Consider the following 17,937-nt stretch of genomic DNA (forward strand, 5'->3'; position numbering starts at 1 on the left):
GCCAGCTGGGCTTTTATAAGAAGGGACATCTCCAGGAAACAGACTCGGCCCCGCTGCTTTGTTTTCATTTCTTACCAGTCGCCCATGACTCACCCTCCTCCCCTAGTTCACCCCCTCTGACTCAGCTTTTGTGATGGAAATCCGCCCAGCTGATATAATGACACTGACGGTCTGACAATGATGTCACCTGGGTTCCCTGTCACCCTCCTCCTCAGGCCCAGGTGTCATGCTTGTGTTGGGAGAGGGTTAATGAGCTGGCCTGGAGGAGGTCTGAAGTGGTCCTGACACCTGGTGTCTTTTTTAAGATGGCCGAGCCTGGTGTTCTGTGTGGCAGAATACTGTGTGCGTGTCAGCTAAGTAAAGACGGGAGGAAAGCAGGAGCAAGGTCACGGGTGTTTGCTGTCTCTTAGTGAAGGGTGGGTGTCGGAAATACAGAAGTAATCGATTCCAGGCACTGCAAACTGTGTGGATGGTTCAGAACTTTACGCATATTTCTTACATCTTCTCCCACCTCCATGGAACTGTACACATTAAAAATTATTTGCTTATCACCCCCCCAGCCCCACCCCTTTCTGGCTGGTCCCTAACCTGGGAAAACCTGCTTTGCTTCCTCACCACACCTTCCCCCCTCTCTCCACAGACTGTTTCTGAAATTTTCGACTGCTAAACCGGATCAGTTTTCCAGGGTAACCTTTCTCTCCACTCCTCCCAGTCAGCTGGCTGTGGCTACTTCCTCTTTCCTAGCCCAGTTCTTCCCCATACCTGAACCCTTGGAAGCCTTTTGTAATAATCCCCTTCATCTTAGGGCCAACAATGGAGGTTTGAATGGCTCTGTGGGGAGCCAGAAAGAGGCCTGCCTTGTGGGGAGCCCTCAGCTGTTACCAAGATGGAACAACGAAGTAAGAATAAGGCTGCTAGATGTTTGCAAGGCTCTGGGGATAAACCATAGATATTTCTAGATCTGCCAAAGGTAGGAGGGCCATCAATTAGAACAGGGAGAAATAAGATAGTCAAAAGTCTCAGAGACTCTCTTACGCCAGCAATCCCAGTGGTGAAAAGTGATGTAGTGTCTCCCTCAGAGGGGTTTCACATTTACCACGCAAAGTGGCTTCATCTGCGGAGAGCCCCTGGGAAAGAAATGACTGACGGAAAAGACACTCTGTTAATACTTGTTAATGAGGAAGAAGCACAGACCACCAAGAGAACAACATTAGTTTGAACAGGCACGGAACTGGTCCTCAAAAGCCCTCCAGAGGTACTGGTTCACAGAAGGTAGGAAAATACTACAGTTCATGAAGCCTCCAGCCAGTCTGAGTCTGAGAGAGAAAGGAAAGGGCCATTATGCTAAAATGGCAGTTCCAGGTTTATTTATTTAATCTGTATGAGTGTTTTGCCTACATGTATGTATGTGCATGAAATGTAGACAGGGAACATGGAGATCAGAAAAAGGTGGCAGAGTCCACGGAACCTGAGTTAGGGTTGGTTATGAGTGACCACGTGGGTGCTGGGAACTGAACCCAGGTCCTCTGCAAGAACAGCAAGTGTTCCTAATCATTGAGTCATCTCTCCAGCCCCCAAAAAGACTATTTTCAATTCAGTAGATTTTACGCTGCAGGAGGTTTTAAGATAGCATAGTGGCGTGGGTGAGACACATCTAAACACAGGCCACCCAGTATGTTTCCTTCACGTTGGTCATTTTCTGGGGATCTCCCAGTCAAGAGACCTGTGTGTTCTGAGGGCATATGAAGAAGCATTCCCTTAGCACTAGCACCAGCAGTTTTTTATGATCAACATAACATGAGACTGATGTCATTGATTCAGAACCACATTCCATGCACTATCTGTTAAAGGGTGTGGCCTTCGGAACATCTAAATTATCTTAAAACTCGTGTGTAGATGGTGCCTCTTCTTCATCCCACACACAAACACACACCTACATGTTTTTGGAGCACTTGCTAGCTACACAGCTAGATCACCTCTTGTGAACTTGAGTCAAGATTACCCTTCTACTCTGTCCCAATAGCCACTGGCTCTCATTCTTGGAAACATGCTGCCTGGTGTATCTTATCTGCTCAGTAGTTGGCAATTGTAGAATTGAAGCATGGATGGATGAACAGATGAAGGAAGGAAGGAAGGAAGGAAGGAAGGAAGGAAGGAAGGAAAGTAGGAAGGACATTTTTTTCTAAAGAGAGTTTAAAGACTTCCTTAAATTTTTTTTCAGTTTTATTTATCTTATTTTACACGTATGACTGTTTTGCCAGCATGCAGTTATATGCTCCATGTGTGTGCCTAATGCTCACGGAGGTCAGAAGAACATGTTAGATCCCTTGGAATTTGAGTGGGGTTGTGAGCCACCATGTAGGTGCTGGGAACCAAACCCAGGTCCTCTGCAAAAGTGCTCTTAACCCTTGAGCCATTGCTCCAGCTCTAAGTGTTCTTCAACAGTGACGAGGAAGTCCCTTACAAAAGAGCATCCCCTTTGTGATGGATCTTTCAGGACGATCTGAGGAGAGGTTACAGGGACTCAGAAAAGCACATGTGACGTTTCTGCTGCCTTCGCCTTCCCTCTACTCCATTGTTACCTAGTGTCGTTACCCACCTTTCTGTGGGCTGGTGGCAGAGCCGCCACCACACCTGAAGCCCAAGCCTCTTGTTTCACTTCAGTCTGCTCTAGTTTGGCTTAGATCTGTTTCTCTCCAAGTTCTGTCCTCTGGTGCCCCAAGAGCAGGGACTCCAAAAAGAAATATGCTGCTACCTTCAGGCAGAATTCCTAGCTCCAGAGGAGCCTACTTCCATCTTCTCTATCGCCTGATACCACATAGTTGGAAAACTTCTCTGACCTCCGTGGATACAAAGGAGCCTTGCTCACTGGGTGCCTTTCTCACCGGGTACCTTTCTCACAGGGTACCTGTCCTCAGGCAGACTCTTCTGCCCGCCTCATCCTGTGCTGCCTTCACCCCAAGGCAGGTTCTAGTTCCTGGCATTGGCACTTGCTCTTGAAACTCGCATTGGCCATTCTGTTTTTATGTCTGAACTCTGTTTAGCGGCTGAGGAAGTTTTATCCCCCTCAGTGTTCTTAGTTTCTCCACCACCAGGACCAACTTGAGTACAACCTCATAAACTGCTGCACAAAGAGATAGGAAACTGGCCAGCTGTGAAAGATGAAAACAGCACTCCGGATTTCCAGTCTTGCCCAGGATCTCCCACTGGCCCCAGAGGGCTGCTGTTCTCTCCAGGATGAAAGCTGGTCCCTTTCATCCCAGCTGCTTGATTGGCCACTGAGTAGTGTAGGAACTCTGCCTCTAGGCCACCCCTCATTCATGAAGCAATGCAGATTGACTACATGGTGGTCAGGCCTTCCCCCAGGTTTCAGGTTCAGTTACTCCCTCCACTTCACCTCCACTGGGGAGCGGTGGGGGTCCCTGATTGTCTGAAGAAGATCATGTGCAATTCCTGTTCCCATCGTGAATCTGCTCACTTAATGGGCATTCACACTGAGAAACAGGGACGGAGTCTTAAAGAGTATACCTTTGCCTGCTCCCTGATTGCCAGGAAGAACAAAGAAAACCAGAGTGCAGACTGCTCAGTTCAGGCTGTCAAGATTTTTCTAAAAAGAGTTTCTGTGACTCTTGAGTCTTCCTTTGAAATAAAGCAACAGAAGAAAGAAACACCAGATCCTCCAAGTGTTGGATTCTCCTGGCACTTGACCTAGACAGGCAGGAGAAGATAGGGCTGTGATTCTGGAGCAGGAGAGGAGGGAGCAAGCATATGAACTCAACACTAGGGTGTTTCTACACAAACTCTAACCTTGGGCAGGGGAAGAGCAAGGTGTGAGAGGGACATACTTCAGAATCCACAGCCACAGTTTGTTTCTTAGCCAGTTTGGCCAGAACCTGGGATTCCTGATTTTTCTCTCCCCTCTACTGTTTCCTCTGGGACAGACCAATCTCGAATTCTCCCTTTCTCTTCCCGTCCCTGAAGAGCTGAGTAAAAATCTCTAGTTTTTCTTGCTTGAAGATGGTGGAAGAGAAAGGCAGACTTAGTTAACCTCTGGTCCAGTATTTTATGCCTTTATTAGTTGGGTTATACCCTGGACAAGTTATCTCACCTTTTTAGTCTTTAATGTCCTCATCTTTAAATGAAATTTACTCTACTCACGCAATTGTTACAAAGATGAAATGAAATGATGCTTCAAATACTTTGAACATCTTCTGTTAACAATGCTCCTTCTAACATTCTTGACCTATGTGACTGTGTTAGTTCCCTTACTTATTTTTACCCAACTTTCAGGTTTACCTTTTTCCAACTTCATCTCAAGTTATTAGGTACTGACAATGGCTATATAATCTTGGCTTTATAAGAAGAGGCTAAAGTCAGGGTTAATCATCCCATGACCTGAGCATGCCCTGGTTAAAGAAACAGAGACAGGGAAATCATCAACATAAAGAGATGAGCTGTGCTGTGTTACAGTCCATTGACAACTACGTGCAGCGCTATGGAAAGTCACTCTTAGAAGATGCTATGACCAGGTCATGACCTGATCACACATCTCCACTGATCAGAGATGGGTTCCTCTGTGTACGGATGATCAAAAGATACAGAGAACTACACAGAATATTGGAAGCTGAGATGGTTCAGGCTGATGTACTCTCTCCCAGCTCCTTCACTACCCCATGGGCTGTTGAAGGACAAACAGAAGGCTAAACAATTCCTACAGATTGTACCTGTCATTCAGTAGCCATGAGAGCTCAGTGTGGTTTGTATGGCCACTGTCCCCTTCTCTTAGGTGTGCAATTGTGCTTCTTCAGCAAGTTCCCACAGAGTGCAAGGCACCCTCGGTAGACCCCAGGGTTGAAATCCCGACTCTGTGCTTTACTAGCCACGTTGATGATGTTAGAGAGTTTCTGAACAATAACTGTTACCATTATCTTAGCCCTGATCCCCACAACAGCAGTGTATGAAACAGACATGGAAGCTGAGATACAGAGTCTCTTGAGAAGTTGTGAGCAATCAGGTGACAGACAAGATGCAAACCCAACACGGTGAGGCCGAGGCCCCTGAGATTTGATTTATCTTACCTGTGTCTTAGGAATGATAATATTTGCCTTCAGAACTGTTATTACATGAGATTACCCATGCAAAGCAACTCTCTGGTGACTAGCACACAGCAATGGACGGTAGATAGCGAGTGCATTTTTCTTTAGGGTTTGAACCACAGCTATTATTAGAAACTCATTTCTAGTGACTCAGAGAAATTCTTTCATTTTCTTCATTTTCGAAGCAGTCACTCATCCATTGAACACATAGTTGCCGAATGACAGTCAAACAGCAAGCAGGAGATCCCAGCTTTGGGAAGTCTGGTGGAGAAACAGGCCACATTTTCTGTGCACTTCCGGGATCTAAATCACAGTACAGAAAGAGAATTTCCCAAACTGGCCTAAGAGTAACAATCTCTTAGAGTGTTACTAAGGATGAAATTTTATTTTTACATTAATGTTTTCTAACTTGGAATTAGTATTAATCCTAATGAGAAAATATTAGGAATTAATATTAATTTTAATGAAAGGAATAGCTAAGAGAAGGGCCTATGGACTTGCATTTCTAAGATTAGCCTTGGGTGATTTTTAGGGTCAGACAATTTAGGCAACACCAGATTGTAAGTTCAGTGCATTTTGCTTCTTGATTACAATTGACATCATCTGGTGTCTTTAAAACTGTACATATCTGAGCTTCATGGTCATTTTTCTCTAGTCTTGAAAAATCACTACTGTAAAAGGAGTCTCAACTTTTAGTATCTGAATACAGTAGGAGAATCTTGGTCCTGTGAAGTAATCCAAGTGGAAAGAGGTTCAGGTGGGCACTAGGGTACCTGGGAAGATGTTGATGAGTCTAGGTGCTTTTGAGTGTGGGTGTTTGGCCTAAGGACACTGGGAGCCTTGTGACACAATTAAGTTCCATCTAAGGAAGGCTAAGTACTTCCACACACCCATGTTCCTCACTCTCCCTCCAGGGAATCATCAAAGGGCAGGCTGGGGCTAGTTTAGCAGGTCCGGGCCTACCTGGATCCAGTAGCCTAGGGCCAGGAGATGATCCCATGTCACCTTTCAAGACACTATCATGTCCATTGTATAGCGACTCTCTGTTGTGCTAAATGATCATTTGCCATTTGTCAGTCTCCAAGAATCTTCTGGCTAGGGCAAATTAAAACCTCTGAGGACCAAAGTAATAACAAAATACAGTTTTCTGCTATTTGAAAAGAAAAACATATCCCTCTATCTCTTAGATTCAATGATAAGCACCTGAAAATTTAACTGACAAAAGACAAGTCAACAGGAGAAAGACACACAATTTTTACTGATGTCAATATTTATACATTCACTAGAGCTTATTAGAAAGGAAGTGAGTATGCAAGGAACTGATTAGATTCAAGATATAATCGCAAAATTCATAGGTAACTATGAAAGGCCACAAATAACCAAAGTGTTCTTGAGAGAGAGAAAAAAAACTAGATAGATAACACTACTTGACTTCAAAGTTATAGTCACTAAAACAGTGTGGTGCTGACATTCATAGGCCAATGGAATGGAGTAGAGAGCTCAGAAGTAAGTACATACATTTATAGCCAAGTGGTTTTGACAAAAGTGTGGAGATTGTACACCAGTGGAAGAACACCAGGGAGATGATAGGCTTTTCAATGAACAGTGTTGGGAAAACAGGATAACCACATGCAGATGAACAAAATCATCTCAAAACCAATTAAAGGATTAAACATAAGGCCCAAACTCATTAAGATACCAGAAGAAAGTACAGAGGAAAGCTCATGACATTGGTCTTGGCAATTACTTAATTTTTCTTTTACTGTTACCTAAAAAGCATAGCTCACAATAACAGATAAATGGAATTACACAAAAACTAAAAAATATCTGCCAAGCAAAGGAAGTTGGGACCATCTAGAGAATGTAAGGAAATATTTCCTAACTAGGAGTCAATATTAACTTACATTAAAATTTGTAAGGAATTCAACTATACAGCAAGAAAACACCATTATGAAAAACAGTTAAGAGAACTGAATAGACACTTCTCAAAAGATTGCATCTAAGTGGACAACAGACAGGTGAAAAATACACCAGTAATCATCAAGAAAGTGCAAGTCAAATCCACAATGAAATAGCACCATGTACCTGTTAGAATGGCTATTATCTTAAAAGCTAATGTAAGCACTGATTAGGAGGTAGAGATAAGAGAACTTTAGCATACTCTTGGTGAGAAAGTCAGCAAAACCTTCGTGGGAAGCAGTGTATGGTTCAGTTAACATGCTATGGGACATCTTCACAAAAATCAAATCAAATCAGTGTGTAGAAGAGATCCTCATACTCCTGTACATAGTTTAGTTCTTTTCACAATTGTTAGAGGATGCTGAGTAACCCAACTGTTCACCAGTTAGGTTAAAGGATGGATAGAGAAAATATATGGACACAATACAACACTATTCAGTTAATAAATAAATAAGAGTTAGATTCCATGAGTTGTGACAATATAGAAAACATCGTGTGGGTTAACCAGGCGTAGAAAAGCACCACATTGCCTCATGTGGAACCTGAAAGGGCTGAATTCAGTAACAGGGAATGTAACCACGATAACCTTGGAGATCTGTATGACTGCTGGGGAGGGAGGGCTGGGAGACACTGAGGAATGTGTAGTTGTGGCTAAACAGGAGAGTATTTTTAAATTGTGCAAATAATAGGCCAAGACGAAGAGATGGGAAGTGGATAAATGGTTAGGGTTAGGGACAAGGGGAAATGCAATGGGGAAGGAAAATGAGCAATGATTGCGTGGGGGTCATGTTCATGTGATGAAATGTTCTAAAACGTTGGGGTGATGGCTGCACAACTCTGGATACACTTATATATACATTATACTCTAAATGGGTAAATTATATGAGTCATATTTCAATAAAGCTGTTTTTAAATAGAAGCAAAGCCAAAACGAAAGCAAAATTTTTTGATAGCTGGTTGAGTCTAAAGGGCTAACATGGTGGAAAGGGGAGGGGAGCATATGTCATCTTGCCTCTCTGTACCTAACAATAAGGGTGGCAGTCAGTGCCCTTGCCAGAACAGGAATTTGTGATGCCTCACAAAGGAAATTTTATGAACTGCTTTTAAATCAATAAGGGGAGGGCAGAGAACTCTTTCTGTGTCTATTGACTCTTAATTGCTTCTGGAGCACCCGACCTCACCTTCACGGCCTTCCCTACTCTCCTTGTCTATGTAATTTAGAGGTTTCTTTTTTTAAGCCTCCTAAAGCTCAGTCTGAAATTCCTCATGGAATCTGAGCTTCATCCACACTCGCATCTATTTATCATTTCTGTGCTTTGCTTTTGCCTCAAACACTGTTCACTATTTATTAGGAAATTACCAGCTACACCCCAGTGGGGTGGAGAGGGTTGAGGAGAGAACAGGATCCATAAAAATGCAAAAGCCTCAACGAATTCAAGGATCCACCTAAGTTTAAGGGAGGGAGAAAGCATCCAACCCAACCACCCATTCTACAGTTTTATGGACTCAAGTTAAGAATGCTGCTCAAAGTCACAGATCTAGTTCGGAGCAGAGCCAGAACCAGAATCCAAAATCTCCTGTGTCACAGTCTAGAGCTCCCCAGTCTTAGAAACAGGCAGCTAAGAGGTTTCTCTCCAAAAGAGGAGGTGGCAGGGGATTTGAGAATGTCAGGTTTATGGCTGATGGTAAGGTGGGGCTTTGTTTTGGTTCCAGGGTGGAGTGGATTTTCTGGGCATGTGGAATGGCAAGGAGGGACAATAGAAGACTACCATGGCCTGCACTGTCATGGCATCACTCAGAAGAACAGAAATGCTAGCTTCACTGCTGTGTGTACGGGGTTTGCAGGTGTGATGGAGGTGGGAACCGGTGAACCCTGCACAGGAATAATGAAATGTTTACAATGGCTTACAGATGCTTCCTTAATAACTTTGAATTGTATGCAATTTTTGAAAACTCAAATAGTATATAGAGAAATGTACACAGATAATTACTTTTCACAAGATGACATGTATTTAGCTCTCAGACAAAATAGCATCAGCTTCTTCTGAAGTCCTTTTTCCAATCATTTGACTTTGCAGTCCTAGAATGTGTGCTTTCAATATCTACTTTCTGTCAAGATTGTGAGATTCATCCTTACTGTGTAGTTTTTCTAATCTCACGACTTTGTGGTGTACATCATGGAATTATGATGAATTTGGTCACATCTTTGCCAATGAAAATTTGGAGGATTTTCAGATGAGGTTATTAGAATGAATCCTACTATAAACATACACGTGTTAGCAGCCATGTGTGTCTAAAGAGTGAAGCTGCTGGGATGTGGATATATAAGCCCAGGTTTCAGAATTTTTTGAGTTTATTAGAGTTCCTAGTTACATACAGCTTCACCAACATCTGGTATTATCTGCCTTTTGAAAGTCAGTCTGTCAACAGTGTGGTTCCAACACCATTTCATTCTAATTTCCATAGCTTAGTCATTTTAAGGGTAATTGAGATGTGCTACAAAATGAACTCTTCCAGTGTGCAGACACGACACATCTCTTTATTTCTTAGCTATATTTTAATTATGAATATCATGCGTCTTTCATTCCACTTACTAAACTCATTGATAACATTTAATGGTATCTTTACTTTTATTTGTGTTAAACAAGTGAATACGAAACTAACCAAACTTAAGTACAGTTTCTTTTTTTCTTTTATTTTTTTTATGGATGCATGCACTCATGTAACCTCTATCTATAGGATTGATGAATTTTCTAGGATCGCAAGAAGTTCTATCACATCAGGATTTTCAGTGGGGACTCTCCCCAGCAATAACCACCATTTGCTTGTTCGCAGATTGTATCTTCTCCTGACGTTTCATTTCGTAACTCTGTCTGGTAAAGTCCCCAGTCCTTCTCCCCCTCCCACCTCCTCACAGGTTTCCAGCTTCCTTCGTTCCGTCGTCGTCTCCTCACAGATCCACTCTTCTTCAGAGACTTTCTGTGTAGGTATTTTGTATCCAGATATCACTGTCAAAAGTCACTCAATTTGTTGATGAAGACCCCTCCAAAGCACCCAAAACACTCTTTTTGTTTCTTTGTCACCACCCAGAGTCCTCCACAGTGGAAGCCCAGAGCTTTCCTTCTGCTTCCTGCCATGGTAAAAAGTATTCTGCCTCACCTTCCTATGAGTCCCCTCACAGGGCTCTTCAAGGCCCAGATGGGTGTAGGTAATTAAAATTCAGTCCAGATGTGCATTCCCCACACCTGGTTTGACGTAAGCTATTCCATTGCACGCATGAAAAGCTCTATACTTTTGAATGGCTAGTCATTTTACATTTGGTGACAGTGAGATCAATAGGATCCTTGTGCTTCATGGGCTCATAATTTAATAGGGTAATTAAATATATGGAAGTAAATTTACAGAAAATAATGATGTGCTTAATTACTGAATTATTTGGTCCTGGAGTGAAGGCTCAGCGGTTAAGAGCACTGGTGGCTCTACCAGAAGACCCAGGTTTGATTCCCAGAACCCACATGGCAGCTCAAAACCATCTGTAACTCCAGTTTCAGTGGATCTGAGGCCCTCTTTGGGCCTCTGCACACATTGTACATAAATGATACACAGGCATACATACAGGCAGAATACCCACACACATAAAATAAAAATAATGAAAATAATTAAATAATTATATTTTCATTTAAAAATGTATATTAAAGTATTTTGAGAGTTTATGAAACTATTGATTTTTTTTCAAAAGTGTTAAGTGGGTTCCATGAAAATATTTCAACTAACCTTGTAAGGCCAAAGGGCTCTCTAACAGAAGAGTGCTGACTGATAGTATTCAGAAAGAAGAGAGCATGAGCCAAGAAACTAAATCAAAAACAACAAAATCTCAGAGACATCAAAACTGAATTGTATGCTTCTCACACAGGGTCAACTAGGAAGCTCTTTCCTCAGAATTCACTCAGGCAGTCCCAGACTGCTGCCACCATGGTCCTAGGGCCACACTCACTGTCCAAGTTGTTAGCAAGTATTACCATTGTTAACATGGTGATGGATGGCTCTGCAGACATGAGCTGACGGATCGTGGAAGTTTACCTAGATTTCAAATGAGAGCCTAGCGACTCAGTTGCAGGACCAAAGTTCTTACAAATAACCCTTGAGAGAATGAAGTATGTAACTGTGTGGGTGAAATCAGGACTGTAAGGGAGTCCAAGGGAATTAGTATTATGAACCAAGGAAAGCCACAGACAGTAAGCACAGCCAGCCTGGAGAGAAAACGTGTGGGTGGCAACCTCCAGATCTTAGGTGCTAGCGTTGTGTTAGCGGCACAGGAGCTGTAGGATACAGTGCTTGCCTTCTGTGGTTCCACCCTATTTGATCTGTTCCTCCCTTTTGCTGTGTGACATTTACCCCCTGTCGTTGCTTACTGAAAACACAGAACTTTGTTTTGATTTTCCAAGGGCTTATAGCCATTTTTTTCTTTGAATCTCGACAAAGAGTTTTTTTTATTTGAAAATTTGAAAAATTCTATAAATATTGTGGCTTGGTGACTCTTAGAGTTTGGAGATGTACTGAATGTATTTTTCATTACAAGATGAACACAGCTTTTTGGGAACCAGGGACAGAATGGATATTAAATGTCCTCCAAAACACTCATGTCATAAAGGCTTAGTCCCTCGCCAATGAATTCCAACCACTGAGAAGTGATTGGATCCTGAAAGCTGTCACCTAATTAACTAATTAACAAATTGATTAATTCAGATTGATTAATTTAAGGGTATTATTGGGAGATGATAGTTTTTTTTCAGAAGTAGGATCTATTTGCTGGAGAAGGTCATGGGCTCACTAGAGGAATGTGGTGCTGTATCTTGTGGGATACTCTCCTCTTGATCCAATGATGCTTCATGTCTCCTTATGTTCTGCATTCTCTTCCATGAAACAGATCCATGGATATACTCTGTGCACCTTGGAAAGGTGGAATAACACAAAAACATTTTGTTATGAAGGAATTGGATCCTCATATATTGCTAGATAGATGAGACTTTTTCCTTGGGCATTGGTGTGTGTGGGGGGAGGGGCATCAATCTTTTCCTTCTTTCACTAAGCTGAGTCACAGATAAGAGAAATTCAATTGTTCCTGTCTGTCAAATGGTTGAAGATGTTGCAAATCTGTCAGCCCCAGAACCCCACAGTCTGTGGAAGGGCTTGCCAGAACCTATCTATGAGACACAGATAATACATTAAAGACCGGTTTCCCATAGACTGCCCATGGCTTGGATGACAGAAAGTTCTGTTAAGAAGGACCAGTCTTTTTAGGGGTGTTATGTTTGGAGTGCGGGGGATACAAAGCTTGGACTTTAGAAATTCTATCCAAGATTTCTTAGACTTATAAGTACCCACTGTGTTTTTGCAGTACTATTAGGTTCCTGGTTAATGTTTGTATTCACTATGTTTAGTATTTCACTTGGAAATATCAGCCCTCAATAGTATGAAGGGGAAATGAAAGAGATGTTTATTAATTAATTTTCAAGCCAGTATGTTCAATGAAGAAGTAACTTGTTATTGACATAACTAATGACATTGATCAAATTCTGCATATGTGAGGAAATCCCTTGGGAAGAGTACAGCTCAAAGGAGGAAAATCTATGTTTAGTTGTACCTTAATTTTAAAAAGTTATTTATTTTTATTTTGTGTGTATGGGTGTTTTGCTTACATGTGTGTATCTGTAGTGCAAGCATGCATGGTGCTCTTGGAGGCCAGAAGAGGGTGTCAGATCCCCTGTGACTCGACTTACATAGATGGTTGTGAGTCACTGTGTGGATGCTGAGACTTGAACCTGGGTCCTCTGGAAGAGCAGTGAATACTCTTGATCATTGAACCATCTCTCTAGCCCCCACATTGTTCTTTTTCATGTTCTGTTCTTCCAGGACTGTGCTTTATCTAGCTGGGTGTATTCAGTTTCTTTTTAATACAAGCAGTCTACACCAAAGCAAAGAAGTTAGGACATCAGCTGTAAACATGGGACCTCTTTTGTAAGCTATATGAACTCAAATTAACTCATCAAGTCAAGCACTTCACACAAATTCTCTTCACAAGGCCAACCCAGGAAAAAATAAAACACACACACACACACACACACACACACACACACACACACTCACACATACTGACACACACTCACACACAGTCTCACACATACACACTCACATACACAAATCCATGCAAAAGTCATTTGCACCAGTTTGTGCAACGCTTTGTGGCACTCCAGTCACCTGTGTCTGCTTTGTCTGCCCTTGCAGAATGACAGCTTCCAAGCATTAAAACTTACATTAGCCAGATGTGTCAAATTTCTAATGAGAGCTAACCGTTTTCATTCCCCTTCGGTCTTCCCTAGGTAGGGTTAGTCAAGGAAGTCTCTCAAAAGTCGAAGAGGCCAGTCCTTGGACTTATTTTCCTCACTCTTTCAGCTCAGATGTGTCAGGATCTATCCTCCCTCCATCTTTAGCTACCAGAAATTAATTGTGTTCGTAACAGTGGCTTCCTAAATACCAAGTGACATGGACTCGCACACTCGCCTCCTGAAATGTGATGGTGAATGGATAACGTGAAGAGACTGGCAGCCCAGGGCACAGACACAATTATTACATGAAGCATGTGTTTATTAGTGGGGTAAATAGGCAACAGGTGTAGAGAATAGGTCTAGGGAAACAGAATGAGGCATCAGCTCTGGGTAAAGCCCTAGAAGAAGCCTGGTACTCCATTGTTGTGTGATAGAGAATGGATAAGGCCATAATTATGATCAATAAAAAGGCTGGAGAGGTTGAATTTTCTCTCATACCCACTTCTTTTATATCTAGGATCTTGGAAAAAAAATAGTGCAAGTAATGAGGGGTTTGATGAGGAGTCTTACAGTGCTGCTTCATTGGACATAGGTAGAAAGAGGGAAAATCTTGGAGCCAGTAGAAGTAGGAGGAGTAAGACAAGGCTCCATCTAGTAGCCAGGGTGGTGGGCAGGTGGTGGTTGCCAGTCCATCTTTACTTCTGTTTACACTTAGGGTCTTTCTGGGCAGAAGGGCACTTCTGCTGAGCTGGGTCAGCTGTGCTCTTCGGCGGGCATTGTTTCTTAGCCTGAGGAGCACATGGATCCTTGGTTTTGGGCACACATGCCTCTTGACATTTAGTAGGAGGTGGCTGACAGGGCTGCTTCACCTGCTGCTGCTGCGCTTGTGGTGCACACTGTTGCTGGTGCTGATGGGAAGGCATGCTCCAGGAACGGGTGAGTCTGGAGGAGACCAATGAAGACACCATGAGAACAGTCCTGTATGTATCCTCCCATCTGTTTCCTCAAGGGGTAATTTCCACCATAGTCAAAGATGATTAACAGCCTCAGCTAATGAACTCATCCACTTCTACTGTTATAGCCCCCTCTCACTTCCTTCTGTGCTATTCTAAGTTCCTGTCTTCCTTCATCTTCCCATGGACTCTGGTTGATTTATAGGTCTAATCAAGAATAAAATGAAGTATTGAGAAGAAGATTAAAATGCAACTCGGACATTTTATGAAATCAAGATGTGGGTCTGGGCAATGCCAGCTGGCTAAGCCAGGTGATGCAGATGTGTGAGGAAGAGGACAAGAACAGCATCTGTTTCCAGGAAACAGTGTCACGGCATGTGAACAATGAGTCTGGAGAATGGGTGAACCAGTAACAGGGAGGTCTGGGTTCTTGTCTTCACTCAACCTTAATATACTAAGGAGAATCATAGGGTGTGGATGTAGGATAGAGGTATCAGTCTTTCATGGAGAACAGGGGAACACTATGGCTCAATGCATGTTTTATTAGGAAGGAGCTTGGTTTAAATAACACACCAGCCCAGAGCTCAGGGATGAGTTCTAGATGCAAATCTGCCGCTGACTGGCCAGACATACTTCTGGAATTATATGTTTCCAGCAGTTCTGTAGGGCTTTCTGCTTCTGGGTTTCTTTGCAGGCAGCATTCTTCACCTTATACATTATATATGGGAGGTATAGGTCCCAGAAAGTAGAGCAGTGGGATAAGAAGAGTAAGTTATGGGGTATCATAGTATGAAACACAATATTCAATACACCAGTTTCTGTAAATCTAAGAGCAAAGCTTTATGCTTGCTGGCAGGAGCCAACTGACAGATGAGAGCATGAATATGCTTTAGAGAAGACCCAGAGTCACTATGAAATGCCACAGTTCTAAATGCACCCACTCCAATGAGAAAATCCCTCCTGCTGAGTGGTCAAGCCTCAAATCAAGAAATAAGCCCTACCTATCAATGCCACAGAATGAAGATAGAGTTTCATAGGTGATAATTACTGTGACATTTCCTTAATTGCTATGAGGCTAAGTCACTTCTCTAGTTACTCAAGACCAGGAGAGGAGCTTGGCCTAGCGGCTCAAGGCAGATCAAGAAGGAAAGAACCAAGGACAGCAGAGGCATTACTACTTACCAGAGGCTGTGAGCTGGACCCCAGTTGAGGAGGCTGAGAGCAGATCCATATGCAGCCACTCTGGGAACCCTTATAAGGGCCCCCAATCTGCCCCAGGCCCTTGGTGTGGCCCTGATAATCACCTCCCAGACAATTCCTCACCCACTTCTCTCACCTGCACTTCCTACAAGGACTTGCTTTACTGGCCTGTTTTGATAAAAAAAAAAAAAAAAAACCACCCACCTGATGTTTCCAACACTCTTGGACCCTATAGCCGACCTGACTTAACCCACTAAAGGTGCTGACTTGAACTGAAGGATTCAAGACGTATTAAAATATATCTATTTTCACATGTATGTGTGTTTTGCCTGCATATATGTCTGTGCACCATGTGTGTGCATGACTACCATGGCAATGGATCCCCTAGGACTGGAGCCATAGAGAGTTGTGAGCCACTACGTGGGTGCTGGGAACAGATCCTAGGTCCTCTTGAAGAAGACTCTGTACTCTCAATTATTGAGCCATTTTTACAGCCCACGGGAATTAAAAACATAACAAATATGAGAACTTGCTTGCAGACTGAACCAGTATAATAAAGGTTGATGAGGGTGTGGGGTAGGAAACAAGATTTTGGGCAATTGTGACAAAAATATGAACATCTTTTTTTCCTGCTAAATGTTGTCATTTGTGGAGCATCATCTTGCCTAGTCATGAGACCATCATTATTTCATTTCATGTTCATACTTCCTCTAGACAAATGTCATTATCACCATTTTGCAGATGAGGCTGAGAAACATTATTTGGGTATCAGGTGGCCAAGAAGTGATTTGAACTCAAATCTGAGTGACTCAAAGAACTTTGATTCTTATACGTCAGAGAGGGAGAGAAAGCTTTGATGCAGGAGCCATCCATTCCCCTCTGTTCCCTAATCTCAGGTTCACCTGTTCCCTGATCCAGAGAGGCCATTTGCATGCGTCCTGAGCCTTTCCCTGGAACAAAAGCAGCAGATGATGACAAGAGCGACGCTGAAGGTGCTGCCCTTCCCTCCTGACCACTCATCCAGATGTGGCTGCTCATGGATATTAATAATGGCCACAGTGGTAGAACTTGATCCTTGTGGTAGGCTTGCCACACAAAATGTAAACCACAAAATCCAATCTCATGATAGAGTCTTCTAGAGGATGTCTTCAATATTGTGTGAGATAAACTGAAAATGTTTATATTAAGCATGCATTTAACTGGACAGTCTATTTCTTTTTGCTAAAGGCAGAACTCCTACTTAGGGACCTTTTCAGGTGGGAGAAAGGAGCACTGTCCTCCACTTGGCCCCCTGGAATGGGACAGAGGAAAGCAGGATTTCTGTTACGGTTGTCCCCATCCCTGGGTACCCATCCCAAGCTTTGGGTTCCTTCTGAAGACAAGTCCCTTGGTGTTCTCCCACTGTCCAGTCAAAGTAAGAGACTACTAGATGAGTGAAGTACTTTCTGAAGTACTTCTCAAACCCCCTGCTTCTTTTAATTTCATGACAATGCAGTTGTATCATGAAAATCTGATTTTACAGTTTGAAGAAACAGTCTCAAAGAAGTTAAGAGATCTCATCAATCTCAGCTAATGGGAGTTCAGGGCTTATTTCCACTACATCACAGAAACCAGCATCTCTTCAGTGGACAAACGACTGTCCTTGGGTGGGGACCATGATTCATGAGCTTTTCTGAGATTAGCATCACATACAAATGAAATGCTGCTTCTAGCTCAACTTCATTTCAAAGTTAACCTTCCTTTAATTTATCCCTCCAGGCCAGGCCTTCACCTCCTCCTCACCAGCCTATCAATGTTAAGAATGTGATATTCTGGGTTCCGGATTCCAGATACTGCATTCCATCTCCAGCCTCCTCACTCTGCTCCCCACCTGCATCCTCTGCTCCCCACCTGCATCCTCTGCTCACACCTTCCCACTCTTCTGCGCTCATCCTGATGTAAACTCTTTATGAGAAATATGCAGCAAGAAGCATTTGGAAGGGTCATAAGATCAAGGAATGCCCACAAGCCTGGCACCTGTAAGCCATGACTCTGTGTGTGTGTGTGTGTGTGTGTGTGTGTGTGTGTGTGTGTGTGTGTGCCCACACATGCACACATGTGTATGCATGGTTTCTATCAGCTTACATCATATTCACCCACACGACTCTCTAGAGTGGAGTTTATTTTTCCCATCCCATCACTTCATCACTTGCCTCCTTATCAATAAACAAACTAATTTTACAGAATTCTGTCTAGTGATAGAAACTTGGCTTGTGACACAATTATTATCTCAGAGGCTACCTAGGAGAGACAGGGGTCTAAATGTTGTCACTTCAAAGGGACATGTCTGCTAGATTGTAAATATCCAAACCACAGTCCATCTCATACACATTTAACACGCTACACCTTTCTAAATCTTGGTAT

At 42.8% G+C, this 17,937-nt stretch overlaps 1 protein-coding gene and 1 long non-coding RNA gene across 3 annotated transcripts in view; one reads left to right on the forward strand and one right to left on the reverse strand.

Annotated features, from left to right (window-relative positions):
* The window catches only part of LOC131913245 (uncharacterized), a 139,202-nt gene that overhangs the window by 26,616 nt on the left and 94,649 nt on the right, over positions 1-17,937 (forward strand). The gene's annotated exons all lie outside the window — the stretch shown is intronic.
* On the reverse strand, positions 14,077-14,304 carry Sprr4 (small proline rich protein 4). Its single transcript, XM_059265784.1, has one exon. The coding sequence runs from the start codon at positions 14,302-14,304 to the stop codon at positions 14,077-14,079; it is 228 nt and encodes a 75-aa protein (XP_059121767.1).

This window comes from Peromyscus eremicus, chromosome 6, assembly GCF_949786415.1.
Source record: "Peromyscus eremicus chromosome 6, PerEre_H2_v1, whole genome shotgun sequence".
Lineage (NCBI taxonomy): Eukaryota > Metazoa > Chordata > Mammalia > Rodentia > Cricetidae > Peromyscus > Peromyscus eremicus.

Bases quoted from the DNA above. Each gene is read 5' to 3' on its own strand.
- Sprr4 (XM_059265784.1), bottom strand. From the start codon at position 14,304: ATGCCTTCCCATCAGCACCAGCAACAGTGTGCACCACAAGCGCAGCAG.